The 15007-nt window shown below is 37.3% G+C and overlaps 1 protein-coding gene across 4 annotated transcripts in view; it reads right to left on the bottom strand.

Moving 5' to 3' along the window:
• The window catches only part of CCDC50 (coiled-coil domain containing 50), a 77923-nt gene that overhangs the window by 22822 nt on the left and 40094 nt on the right, over positions 1–15007 (bottom strand). For 3 of the 4 annotated variants that reach the window (XM_081537339.1, XM_081537330.1, XM_081537320.1), the window contains one exon: positions 7529–7646. In XM_081537339.1, coding sequence (XP_081393465.1) covers positions 7529–7646 — 118 coding nt within the window. Of the gene's footprint in view, positions 1–2045; positions 2571–7528; positions 7647–15007 lie in introns of all 4 variants that reach the window. The other variant, XM_081537311.1, reaches the window with a different exon arrangement.

Raw genomic sequence — 15007 nt, 5'->3', positions numbered from 1 at the left:
TTTATTGTATTCCTTTTTCAACTGATTGTCCCATAAACCAGTGCTCTTAAAACTAGCTCTCTGTTGTCCTGCTGGTTTCTTCATTATTAGGTTAAACAGAACTTTGGCCTATGCTAACAACTTTAAGAACTTTTACAACAGCAAGAATAGACACCAGTACATAATTACATTTTAATGTAATCTTCTGACCTATTTTAGGGTGGTGGGTAGCTCACAAAATCAAATGCCAACAAAGTCTTTGTAGGTGAAATCTGCAAAGTAAGCTGAAAATAAGATGACAGATGCTAGTAGCTATGTTGTTGCCATTTTAGTAACAGCCTAGTCACACTGTTTTTAAAACTCTTATGCTATTAAAATAAAAGGAACAAAATGTTTGCCTACAACTCCAGTAGTAGAGTCTGTGAGTCACTGTGAGTTTCTTTCATATTATTTCCACTCTTTCTGAGTCTGTTTAAAATACTCTTGAGCATACTAAACAAGCCATAGAGGTTAACCAGCCCTCAGAGCAGACTTAGAGGGTTGGATTCACAAAATCAGAAATGCAGAAGTCGATGAAATCACCCTTCCTCCCTGACACTTTTTGGACTCCAACATATCTTTCTAAATCTGATATAAGGTAACTTACAAAACATACTCCAGGTAGATTTTATCGCTTCCTTCTCTATTGCCCCAGAGCTCTTTGTTCAAAGTATATCAAATTTGCAATTGCTTGTTTACATATCCATCTTTGTGGCTTGACTCATGAACTGTTTGAGGCTCAGATCCAAGCATCTACCCCTAAACATAAAGCCTGAGGCAAGAAGATTTGCGGCATATAGATACTTGCTGAACTGGATCTTCATTTTCTTTATCACCAAGTCCTTAAAAAACTTAAAGGACTAACATGACAGGAAGAGATAAAATGATAGGGGGAACCAAAAGAATCAACATGAACCTGCAACCTAGAAACCACTCTTCAGATCAGAAGCAGAGGTTGGCTGGGCAACAGTAAATGAAAGGAGGTAAGAAGAGTCACCTCCTTGGTATTTTTCCCCCAATAACCCCTGAGTCTCTGTAAACATTCCATAAGAGCAAAACAAAACTAGGGAGATGAGTATGGTCTAATTAAAACACCAGCCAGCCAGTGCTACGACTCGTAGTGGTACAGCCATATGGAAAAACATCACAGCAGCAGTTTCCAGAAAAGCACGGAGAGAACCCTTACTGGGTCAGTGACGGGCTTCAGAGTTAGGCCACAGGGATGCCAGAAATTGGAGGCTTAGGTCGACCATTCACCTCCTTCCTAAGTAAGTACCAAGAACTTACCTGACACTGGTGCTTCCGAGTACCAACTGTAGAGCTGAAGCTGGTTAACGCATAGGAAGGGACTCAAAACAACTGTTTCCAAACTTTAAGTACATAAGAATCACTTCCTGGTAAAACAAGCCCGAGTTGCCAGGCTGCACTCCAGGCATTGGTAACACACGTAAGATCCAGAAATCTGCATTTTTAGGAAACAGCCCAGCTGATTCTGACGAAAACAAACTAGAGGCTATTTGAAAAACACTATCTTAAGAGACCACCTGTCTCATCTCTCACTTCACAACTGAGAAAGATGAGGTGAAGAAAATCCAGTACTTCCAGCCCTGTAGGTCTTCTTTGGAGGCAAATATTATGAAGGTGGTGTCATCAGACCTTCTGGGTTCATGGAATCAAAATCAGAAACTCAATAGCACTGAGTTAGTATCAGAATCTCTGATGTAAGATCTTGGCAGATTAAAAATTGTACCTGGGACAGGCACCTCCACTGCAATCTTGAGGCTGGAAGAACCTTGCAAGGAGTGTGTACTCTCTTAGAAAGCAGAAGGGAAAAGGTACAGATATTCTCCTTCTTAAGATCTGAGATTAAGTAAATACCTTTTGTAATATCTGGCCCCAGGATTTATTTCAAAGCCATAAGCATAAACCAGAGAGAAAGGACATGTTGTCTACGGTGCTTAACAGATATATTTGTTTGTATGTATATACACGATAGCGGGACTTCCGACCAGGCTGGCCTTCATTACCTGTGTCGTGGAGCTGGAGCTGCTCCTCTCTCTCTGAGAAGGGAGGAGTCCGGGGCCTGCGTTTCCTCTCTCTGTGCTCACCTTGCCCATGGTCCCTCCTATAAACGGCTTCCTTGCAGGGAAGCCCTGCTTTCCATGAGGTTTTGGGAGAGAGCTGGTCTTGCTGTCTGAACTGTTTTTCCCAGTTCTGAGTTCGATGGCTAGGGTGAGCCTCCCAGTCCTCCGATTCAGTGCTCAGAAGCACCTCACCACTGATCCTGGGGAGGGGAGGTCTCCGAAGCCTCTCGTGGCCACAGCGTTTTCTTTCAGGCTCAGTGTTAATTTGGGGATCGTCCCTCACTTGACCTGAGCTAGAAGATGACAGAGGTTTCTCTGACGAACAGTGCTCTTCCGGTTCTCCCAAGTTCTCCTGTGGATGTCTGGATCTCTCCCTCCTGTGCTTCACAGTCTTTTCCTCATGTTGGAGTCTACAAGGCCTTGAGCTTCCAGAACCCAACTCCCTTGCCCTCCTTGACCATGGCTGGTCTGAGCAGAGGTGGAGGAACGTGAAAAACAGAAATGCAGGTTAACTTAATGATTGAGTATGGACTCACTACAGGATGGAGACAGCCCTCAAGTTTAATATATTTTAAAATGAAGAAGACCATTTTTTCAGTTTAACAAACTGAAACGAATGGATGAGTATTTGCCGGAATGGTCTGTGCATACATGAAGGATTCTAGGTACATAGCCAAAAAGGTAATAAAACTAAAATGAAATTAAATGAAATAAGTTAAATCTGAAAGAAGAGCTTGATCATGATTAGGGAAGGATTAACATAGTACTTTAATATTTGCCAATAACAAAAATTCCAGTCATTAAGTGTTCAATTCTATTTATAAAATCAATTTGGAACTAGTATATGGGGGGGGGGCACAGTGAGTGAGAGATGAGGGAATCTTATAAAAATAGAAAAAGAACTAAGCTTTGTGATTCCAGTCAGAGACTTTCAAATATACTTATTGGAAATAACAATAAATTTATATCAGAATATTGCTAGTTTCTCTTTGGTTCAGAAAGATGATCCACAGATTTTGTATTCTTCCATCCTCTCCCCTTAGGTGGCTAAAGCAAACATTCCCAGACAAATTACAGTTCAGTGTGGAAGAAGAGGGAGCAAAGGAGAATTTTATGTGAATAAATGACCCTGTTATCTTTGGATGACTCTGCTTCAAATCTTACTTGAAGCTGTGCAGAGGAAAATAATTAAAAATAGATGCCATAACGGAATCATAAAAAGAAGCCAATTCCTAAACACATTTCAAAAAGCTTTATGATACTGTATTCTGTATATAGAAATACAACATGTGCTAAATATACAAGTCCCTAAGTTTAACAATAGAAACAGCACATACATGGTGCTTTGTTGTCAGGTCTCTTTTAGGATCAAGCAAACTACGAAAACAAAGGAAACGAATTAACAACGCATATTCCAAGAGCATATTTAACATTTCCAAAAACTTTTACTATAATGGGGAAATAACAAAAAGAAATCCTAATTCCATGGAAAATTGTTAAGACAGCCAAGATTCCCCATTGGAATTAGTCACTTGCTGAACTGCATTTGAAGCAGCTCTTGTAACTGGATGGGATGTAGAAAAAATAAATAACCATACCTTTCCTTAGTTATCAGGGGTTTTTTGTTTGTTTGGTTTGGTTTTGGGCTCTTAGCTTTTGTTAATGTTTGTTATTGTTAATCTAGTGAAGGAATACAGGAAGGGGAGATGTGGATATGTGTTAAATGCATCAATGATGCCAAAAAAGCTTGCACTCAAAACTCTATAAATGGTTTCTTCTTGAGCTTTCCAGAATAAAAGAACATTTGCTTCAAAGACGATGTCTAAATTAAAACCTGTTTTCTAAAAAGTCTGTAGAGGTATTTATCTTCATAATTTACGATAAAATTTATTTTTTACATAAAGCAAAAGTGAAACAGAACAGTTACTCTCTGTATTAAAAAAATATGTTTAAGCAAACTATTATTTTAAGTGCTATCTTGACAACTGAGAAAGAATCTATATACTACTGCTGTGAATTAACATAATACTGACCAGCTACTTAGACGATGACCACCACGAGGAGGAAACAATGGTTTAGTGTTAATACCAATGTTCCCACAGAAAACTGCAGGAGTGAATCCTGCCTGTAAACCCAAAAAGAGAAAAGAAAGGTTTTGTTTTCAACATGGAGTTGTGAAGTCAGGATTGTTTTATTGTTTTTTATTTTTACTTCTTTCAATATGTTAACAGATATTAACAGCTGTACTTTAGGGAAGTGTGTTGCAAGAATTAGAACAGAACTGTCACTACATTTTCACAGAGTTGATAGGGAAAAATATTTATTGTGATCACCTGTGATATCTTTAAACCTCGGGCAAAAAAAAAGGAAGGGATGGAGGAATGTTTGAATCCTTTAAAACCCTGTCCAGTTAAGGACTGAGACTTCTATGTTTCTTGAGACCAAGTTATTTGGCAAATACAATTAACTTCCTTATAGGCAATACATACATACATACATATATGTATATACGTATACATATATATGTGTGTGTGTATATATATATATACATATATACACTTACACACACATATATTTGCAAACATTTTGTGTTCTTCCATGTTTGTCTTTCAAAATAAAATGATTTTTGTCTGGACAGACTAAATATTATTTAATACACACATTACATTAAAGTGAAAAGTGAAGTCACTCAGTCGTGTCTGACTCTTTGTGACCCCGTGGATTGTAGCCTACCACTCTCCTCCGTCCATGGGATCTTCCAGGCAAGAGTACTGGAGTGGGTTGCCATTTCCTTCTCCAGAGGATCTTCCCAACCCAGGGATCGAACCTGGGTCTCCCACATTGTAGGCAGATACTTTACCATCTGAGCCACCAGGGAAGTCCACTTTACATTAATATATGTACAAATAATAGTACTTTGGAGTTTAATAAGTCTTCACAAAAATTCTATTGTTTAATCTTTTCAACATCCATGTGAAGGATACATTTTTAGAATCTCCATTTTACAGGTGAGAAAAAGGATTACAGTGATTATAGTGGATAACTTCCTTAATATTACAATTTTTCTAAGGAAGGGATATAACTTGAATCAAGGTCTAATGACTCCAAAGACCATGACTTAAAAAAAATCTCTAATATGCCGGCAACACAGGTGAGTGGCTTTGAAAGAGAAACATGGATTCATAAATAAGATATACAATTTCAGTTGATATAAATCTGACAGGGGTTTTGGATAATTCCAGATTTGTAGAAAATCTATAAATGATTACTTTTTAAAGATTAATTTATTAAAGTTTAAGTAAAATGAAAGCTAAAGCGACCACTTCCATAATGATTCGCTGTGATTATTATGTAAGACAGACAAAAATCGTATTGCACTCAAAGTCAGAGAAGTACAATTCAAGAATATCCCTTATGTGTTGGGAAAGGACCACTGCAAAGAACATACAGCTGCTTTGTAAATGTCGGCTGGACTACAATGTGGTTTCTATGGAACTCACCTTGGTCTAACTAAAAGGCATATAAATGAAGATCACATGTTTAGCAATGTATCATCTCCCAACAACAACACAACTGAAGAGAAATTCCAACAGTACTTTACAGGTACACACTCAGGAGATCCCTAGATCCTATTCCTAATCCCCCCAGCCCCAACTCCAAGAAAAGCACATACAGCATTCTCTGAAAGTTTACAAAAGCATTAAATATAAATTTTTAAAAAATTTAGGTATCCCTGAAAATCTACTGAATTCTTAACACAGTCTATAGAGATAAATCACAATGACAATACTCTGGTCAAAACCACCAGGTTTGAGTCCCAATTCATTAAGTGTAAGGTTTTAAATGAAGAATGCTAAAATCAGTACTTTAGTGTACTTATTTACCACCCTAATGTTTTTAGACTCAAAAGTTTAGAATGGTTATATTTTTATTTGCAATGAACATGCCTTCCAGCAGAATTACAAAAAAAACAAAAAAACACCACATCATATCTCTAAGATTTTAATTAAAGCTGACGAGTAACTCTTTACCTTCTAATCGCTAGTACAGAAAAATACTGGCAATTTTTCTTCCTGAATGATGTATCACATGACTTGACTAGAAAAACCAGGATAAGGAAAATGGCTATCAAAACAGAGTTGAGTATTTCATGTGTGGAAGAACACACCAGGCCACAAGCAGAGAGTCAATCTGCTCACTAACGGTGTTACAGAGTCGAGCTCTACTCATTTTGAAAGATTTACAACAATGTGACTGGAAGACTCAACTATAATAATCCTATTATCTACATACACATACTTTTCACTCTACTCACCAAAGAAAAATACCTACTTAGCTTTTATGATACTATAGAAAAGCAACTGATAATTAATTTTCAGGGGCCTTGGGTATTACTCATCTTAAAATCTTCACTCTCTAGGAGCTGCCTTTAGATTTTATTTGGTTGGTATTTGGTATCCTAAGTATGGTATCCAACTGAGCTACCACAGAAGCCAAGTTGGTTCATAGGGTCAAGAATCCGCCTGCAATGCAGGAGACCTGGGTTCGATCCCTGGATTGAGAAGATCCCCTGGAGGAGGGCATGGCAACCCATGACAGTATTCTTGCCTGGAGAATCCCCAGGCAGTCCCCAGGCACCTGGTGGACTACAGTTCACGGGGTCACAAAGAGTCAGATGTGACTGAACTACTAAGCACAGCACAGCACATGGTCTCCAAGCTGAACTACGGTTAAATACTGACACTAAAAACTATAGGAAACATCCTTCCTTTGACATGTCTTTAAAAAGAACTAAATAATATTTGCAAATACTCATTTCCCAACACACTTTTAAGATAAAGAATCACCATTACCACAAGTGCTACCACCACCACACTGCAGAAGCAGGCATTAGAGAAGGGATCTCTCTCTCTCAGAAAACTTTCTATATGGTAATCAAATAGCAAAGAAAGCATCAAAAGCAAAAACTCAACAGAAAAAAAATCATAATATTCAATTTTGTCACCAGCAGGATAATCCATTGGCCTAGGTTTAAAAGATAAGAGGCATGGGAAAAAAGCTTTGGTATCCAGTAATCTATAAATGCTGTACCTCCTTTATTATTTGTGCTACTTTGAGGCTTCAAACAGTACTGCCCAGATTTCCTTGGGGCAGAGACTCATCTGCCATTTTTCCATACCCTAGTTTATGTGCTTAGAATGTTATATAACATTCCAAGTAGCAACAGTGCAAAAGAACACGTCAGATTTTGCTAAACTATATTCACATTCTACAGCCATAAAAATGACTCTGGTCATCCATCTAAAGAACAGATGGATTCATTAGGTAAGATAAAATTCCACCACAAATCTAAATGGGCACAGAGTCACTTTATAGACAAATTTAAAGGCTGTCTCGCAACTGAGTCCAAAGACCGGAATTGTTACCTCCATCTTCATAATAGTAACTATCACCGTAAGCACTGACTCCAGAAGACTCTGGAAAGTGTTTCTTTCGCTTTTTCTCTTCCTGTAACTCCTTTTCTTGCAAGAGTCGAGCAATGTCCTGCAAATACAGAGAGAAGAAAAATAAATACTTCAGAGAAAGAACAAACGTCATACAGTAACCCTACAGGTCAGTGGTTTGACATTCCACTCCCAGGCTTTTGTGGCTCTGCCTATGGTTTTCCAGACCTTCTGGTATTATGCTCACACTGTCCAAATGTCAAAGAAGACTGCTCAACAGGAAGTGCACAAGATACAGATGAGGGAGAAAGGTTTTTCAACTAAATTTAAGTCTAACTCAATCTGAAGATATTCAAATATAATATTCCTAAAACTGGTTATGGAACAGAATTTTAAAAATACATATTTATGGGCCCTTTTTCCAAGATGATGATTCACTAAGTCTGAATGAGGAAGACTGCCATTATCTATAACTTTTTAAAATTTATTTTAAATTGGAGGATAATTGCTTTACAATATTGTGTTGGCTTTTGCCATACAACAACATGAATCAGCCACAAGCATACATATGTTCCCTTACTCTTGAACCTCCTCCCCACCCCTCTAGGTTGTCACAGAGCACCACATTGAGCTCCCTGTTTTACACAGCAACTTCCCATTAGCTATTTATTTTATATATAGTAATGTATACATACACTGATTTCATTTCATTTAAAAAAGTTTCTTAAAGACTCTTTCGGCTGACTGTGATTTAGCTTTGTGTTAGACGACAGCTGTCTTAACTAAAAAAAACAAAAACAGAAAACAGTCCTCCTCCTGTCTCCCCTATGTTCCATCTCCAGGCAAGTTTTCAGCAGCTACTGAGTGGCAAATAACATTCTGATTTCATCCCCTAAAAAATCACCACCCCACTTTGAAAACAAAGTAATACACAAAAAAACTATAACACAATCTAACTGTAAATGCCTCAAAAAAAAGGGGAAAATGTCTACGAGAGCACAAAAAAGGAAATACTACTTCTGCTTGTATGAATTGGTTCAAGGCTTTGCATTAATGTTAGGTTTTAAACAAAGAACTGGATTCCAATAGGCAAGGAAGATATTCTTTGCTTAGAACAACATCAGCAAAGTTATAAATATTTTAATGGGCATCACTCTAGAAAACAACCAATAGTCCAATTAGAACACTGTGTGTGGGGTGTTAGAGAAAGATGAGGTTAGAAAAACAGGCAGAGGCTGGATGCTAGGCACCTTTTACAGTCAATTTTAAAAATTCTGGAGTCTATAATGTAAGGGATGAAAAGTTCCTAAAGGTTTTGAGCTGGCAAGAGATAGAGTTTGGAATTTGAAGATTATTTCTATAAAAGGCCCAATAAATAGCACATAAACTTTGTTTATGTACACTTTTTAAAAAAGAAGATCCCTAGATGTTACTAGATTCTTAAAGATCTTACAAATACGGCAACAATACTCACTCATACAAATGGTAATAAAAATCACAGGCAGTTTGAGGGGCTTACTTCTGAGGGAAGAATTAATCACCATTCTTTCTGCATTTTTCTGAGCAAGTCAAATGAAGAATATACTGAGACTGCAAAGCAAATAAAATTCATCTAAATGACTCAATTTCTCTTATATTAGTGTAGAAATAAGTTGGATGTTGAGGCTAGATGAATTAGCAGAGGTTATCAGTATACTTGGAGGGCTTCCCAGGTGGCTCAGTAGTAAAAAAATCCACCTGCCAATGCAAGAGACGCAGGAGACCTCGCTTCGGTCCTTGGGTCAGGAAGATCCCCTGTAGGAAGAAATGGCAACCCACTCAAGTATTCTTGCTGGAGAATTCCATGGAGAGAGGAGCCTGGCGGGCTACAGACTATGAGATTGTAAAGAGTCGGACACAAGTCGACTGAGTGACTGAGCACGCACGTATGCACACACACATCCATGTACGTGGCTTTTAATGTTCATGAAATAGGCCTAAATTCAAATTTATATTTTTAACATATATTCTATAACTGACTTCTATGCTGGAAATTTCTCATGAAACTGTGTATACATATGTACATATATTTGATAAGTTCCAGTTCAAGTCAGAGATGCTTCAGAGACATTGGAAGAAAAACATTAACTATTAAAATGAATTTCTTTGGGCCTGAATTCTTTATCTGTAAAATGAAGAGTCTGAACTAGTGAACCTTAAAAGTCAAATGTCTTGACATCCCAATACACATTTTATTAATCATGGAAATGTTACTGGGTGCCCTCCACTGTGCCAGGTTCATTACATTGATGCCTTACAAAGCAATATAGTAATCAGTTAGGAAGAGAGAGGTGTGACAAAATAATTTATCCTCCCAATACTAATATCTACTTCAGAAATTCCTAAATCCTTATACATCTTACTACGAAAATAGGAAGAAAATGTAAACACTTCCTTGAGTTGTCATGTTGACTGAACATCCAACACTACATTTTCTTAAGTGGTTTGTTTTACTGAAAACAAAAAGTCTCCCCTTATATAACTGAATAAAAATATAAAGAAAAACTACCAGGTCCAACTGCCAGCCAAAATTATTAAACTGCCCTCCAGGGACTTTATAATTGCTTTCCTGCTATCGAATTTTAATGAACACATAGTAATAGGGCATGTTGTCAATGTGAAGAGCCAAAAATGAACCAAAGAGAAACAAAGGTGATACCCGTTTTGTACAATGTATTAGCTGGTCAAAAGGAGTGCTTTCTCAACAAAGCAGAAAAATAACAATCATAATGTGTCATGCATCTTAGCACTGAAACCTTTGTTCTTTTAACATCTCAGCTCCTTTGTGAGTAAGCTTCTTCTGCCTGAGAAGAATAAGAACAGCTAGCTATATTTGAGGTGGGAAAGGAAAAAGGATTTCAACGGAAATCTGCTGCTATACTATAAACCACGGCTCAGCCAAGTCAGCTCTCTTCCCTGCTTTTCAACATTACTGCACAGTGGGTTTAGTTAGGTGATTTCAATATATATATATAAAAAAAAAAAATCTCCCCTGAAACAAGCTAAAGACAGCAATTATTAGTCACCATGCTTGGATGCAGCTTAGTCACCCCTGACACAAACAACCTCGTTGATCCTCTGCTTCCTTCCTGTTAAAGGTTAGTCTAAAACAGCATTTCCCAAGCTGTTTCTGAGAACACTGGTATCAAAGGTTCACACACACACACAAAAACCAGAAAACATTCAACAGAAAACATGTATTATATCTAAATCTTTAAACACATTAGCTCATGTTAACATTCTGATGAAAGAAAAGTAATGTTATCTTCTTGCAACCCAGGTATTGCCAAATTTATTTTGTGACAGAGGTCTTTTTGTTACATAAAATATATACATATATATAAACCTTACTAAATTAGTGTTTGACAAAACATAACTTAGTGAAAAAACAAATCTAAAAGAACTCCGAAATCCTTCTGAAGTCACATTCAATTATTTTTTAATTAATAATATTAATTAGGTAGACTTACTTTGGGTAAATATGCAGAAATAACTGTTGTGCAGAAGTCTTTCTTTTTTTAAATTTATTTTTTAGTTGGAGGAAAATTACTTTACAATGTCGTGCTGGCTTCTGCCATACAACTCTAATCAGACATCATTATACATTTATCCTCTCCCTCTTAAGCCTCCCTCCCCTCCTCCCACAGAAGTCTTTCTAAGTAAACACATTTATTGAAATAACACTCAACTCTGGAAAATGGGAAGCTGTGAGCATAAGTAAGGGCAGAGTTAAGGATTCCTGGAATGCCACAGGAATGCTATGTCAAGAAAACAGATTCACTGATTCCTTTCAATGGCTCAAATATTCTGCTAGAGACCTCCTACAGAGAAATAAGATACATGGTTATTATCATTAATGTTCTTGTCCATTAAGTGCTAGAAGCAAAATGATTAACATAATGTAAGACATGCAAAGATGAGTGCTCTCAGAGAGACAGTCACAGAGCAAGGTACAGAGGAGCCCCAGGCACTTTCTCAAGTAGAAGACAAATTACTGAACTGTTGGATCTCTTTGGGTACTTTTATGGTTTATACGATTTTATATCAGGGTTACTTCCCCCTTAAAGTTTTCATCTCTATCATAACTGTAGTGGGATTCAAAATGATAAAATCTTGGGTATAAAGACAATCTAAGGGAGATGTGAAAATGTAACTGTCAAATGACTATCAGAAGAATTAAAAAAAAAGGAAAGCCATTCCATTAGATTGCTAAACTTTTTTATTACCTAGCAATTAACATATTAACATCTAACTCAGTAGGAAATGCAAAGCAGGTATAATCCCAAAAGGGTTACTCTGTAAGGCCAGAAAAAAAGGATAGTACCAAATTCATGGCTGTAAAAACACCAATATAACTAGGATAAAAGGAGAGAGAATTTTTCTCAACCAGAGGCCTCCCACTCACTCCCCCTGTCTGGCTATATATGTGTAAACCTATTTTTAAAGTGCCACAACATAGGAAAAAATTAAGTAGCTTAAATTATTACTAAATGAGCTATTTTCTAGATATTACCAACTTACATAAATATATTTTTAGACATGAATTTCTAATCACATTAAGAATGCTATGAAAAAGTACCATGGCTCACACTAGATTAATTTTTAATGTAAACTGGTTACTAAGTTTATCCCTGAATAGTTCACATTATAAATAGCTCCAAATTGTTGGATTAGTGCCACAGACTTTTCATTACATGGTTGGCCATGATACTATTTATTTAAGGGGAAAAAAAGGTTTTCCCTGAAATAGTTTCACATTCACACATATTTGGACCTAGGTTCAAAGGCACATATGTAAATCAATATTCACATATACACAAAGTAAAGAGTTTTATTTAAGAATCAGTTCAGTTTAGTTCAGTCACTCAGTCGCGTCCGACTCTTTGCGACCCTGTGGAGTGCAGCACACCAGGCTCCCCTGTCCATCACCAACTCCTGGAGCTTACTCAAACTCATGTCCATGGAGTCAGTGATGCCATCCAATCGTCTCATCTTCTGTCATCCCCTTCTCCTCCCGCCTTCAATCATTCCCAGCATCAGGGGCTTTTCCAATGAGTCAGATCTTCACATCAGGTAGCCAAAGTATTGGAGTTTCAGCTTTAGCATCAGTCCTTCCAATGAATATTCAGGACTGATTTCCTTTAGGATGGACTGGTTGGATATCCATGCAGTCGAAGGAACTCTCAAGAGTCTTCTCCAACACCACAGTTCAAAAGCATCAATTCTTTGGTCCTCAGCTTTCTTTATAGTCCAACCCTCACATCCATACACGACCATTGGAAAAGCCACAGCTTTGACGAGACAGACGTTTGTTGGCAAAGTAATGTCTCTGCTTTTTAATATGCTGTCTAGGTTACTCCTAGCTTTTCTTCCAAGAAGCAAGTGTCTTTTAATTTCATGGCTGCAGTCACCATCTGCAGTGATTTTGGAGCCCAAAAAATAAGGTCTCTCACTGTTTCTATTGTTTCCCCATCTATTTGCCATGAAGTAATGGGACCAGATACCATGATCTTCTGAATGTTTGAGTTTAAAGCCAACTTTTTCACTCTCTTCTTTCAGTTTCATCAAGAGGCTCTTATTTCATATTCGCTTTCTGCCGTAAGGGTGGTGTCATCTGAGTATCTGAGGTTATTGATATTTCTCCTGGCAATCTTGATTCCAGCTTGTGCTTCATCCAGCCCAGCATTTTGCATGATCTACTCTACATATAAGTTAAATGAGCAGGGTGACAATATACAGCCTTGACTACTCCTTTCCCGATTTAGAATCAGTCTGTTGTTCCATGTCCAGTTCTAGCTGTTGCTTCTTGACCTGCATACCGATTTCTCAGGAGAACAGGTCAGGTGGTCTGGTATTCCCATCTCTTTCAGAATTTTCCACAGTTTGTTGTGATCCACACAGTCAAAGGCTTTGGCGTAGTCAATAAAGCAAAAGTAGATGTTTTTCTGGAACTCTCTTTAGTTATTGAAGAACTTTTATTTTTTTAGTTATTTAAGAATAACTAAGTTAAATCAACTAAAAACACATTTCTTGGCTTGATTAAACAATATTGATAAATGCTAAAGCTGTGACCAAAGAGAAAGATTCCAATAAAATTTGTCCACCCATATTAACCACAAACTCAGGTGATTATGAGGCAAGTACTACCATAAACTCAGTCCAGTATTACCAAAGGCTACATGTGCCTTCCAGAGGGCACCAAGAAAGAAATGTTACTACTACTATATTCAAGATACCATGTAAGAGTTTAAAAAAAAAAAAAAAAGAAAGGAAGACAGGAAGGAAGGAAACAGGAGGGAAAGAGGAAAAAGAGGGAAGGAAAGGAAGGAGCCACAATGGTGGTAAGAATACAGATCTTTTTAAACTCTTCTACATCTGTCTCCCCAATGGAAATGCTGCCTGCCTTACATCTGTGCTCTGTTAAAAAACACAATAAAATTATACCACAACAAAGTTAGAAATGCTAATTCACCCACAGAAAGTTGTATAACTTTACTTCTCATGAACAGTGTTGTTCAGAAAAAAAATATCTGTCCCAAGAGGAAAGAACCTTGAATTCTACATCAGGTTGTTCTGGGTGATTATAAGCTACAAAAGAGAGTTGACTCCAAAATCTGTGAAAAGAGATCTGGGTGAAAATCCAGAGAGGAATTTTCCATAGCCCTGCTGCTGGGTAAGAACTTATTAGCTAAGCAGACTCTACAAGGAAGCAGAAGAGCACAGAGAGAGGGGGAAAAAAAAAAAAAAAGAACCCGGACAGTTGATGAGTAACAGGCAATACAAAGTGGGCCAGAAAAATTAGCACTATTGTTTCAGTCTCCCCATGAGGCGCCTTGGACTAAAATAAACAAATAAGCATTATCGTACATCCTTCAACATCAAACTTGAATAACGCAAATTTTATTTAATATTAAAACAGTCTAGTCAGCTGGAAGTTACATTTTTCTACAATTAAAGAACCTCTTGACAGGACAGCCATATTCTAAACTAAGGCATCAGTAAAAAGTCAAAAACGTCTGCAAAAAAAGTCTTGAGTTTTTAAAGGCTAGTCTCATTAAACCTCCACAAGTAGATTTCTCATCTCATCTTTCCATTGCACTGAACAAGGAGAAACATTCCAGTAGGTCAAATAGTAGTGGAGGTAATAGGAGGCCTGTAAAGGCAAGTAAACCCCTAAAGAGTCCTCAAATCATACCATATTGGAATACACTTAAGTCTGCTTATTTCACCCCCACCTTTTAATTTAGCATGTATCTCTCTATTAGAGAAATCAGAGTTGTTACAAAGGGAGAACGCTGGGGGAAACACCTGGTGAGAAAGCAAAAAGGAAAGAACAACTATTAACTTAATATGTAGCAGAGACCTTAAATACATGATTTTAAAATTCACAGCAGCCCTTTGGGGTAACGTAGAGTTATCATG

This window comes from Giraffa tippelskirchi, chromosome 2, assembly GCF_054371585.1.
Source record: "Giraffa tippelskirchi isolate mGirTip1 chromosome 2, T2T-mGirTip1v1.2.pri, whole genome shotgun sequence".
Lineage (NCBI taxonomy): Eukaryota > Metazoa > Chordata > Mammalia > Artiodactyla > Giraffidae > Giraffa > Giraffa tippelskirchi.
The sequence above is the reverse complement of the archived record's forward strand: the minus strand, read 5'-3'. Positions and strand labels throughout refer to the sequence as shown.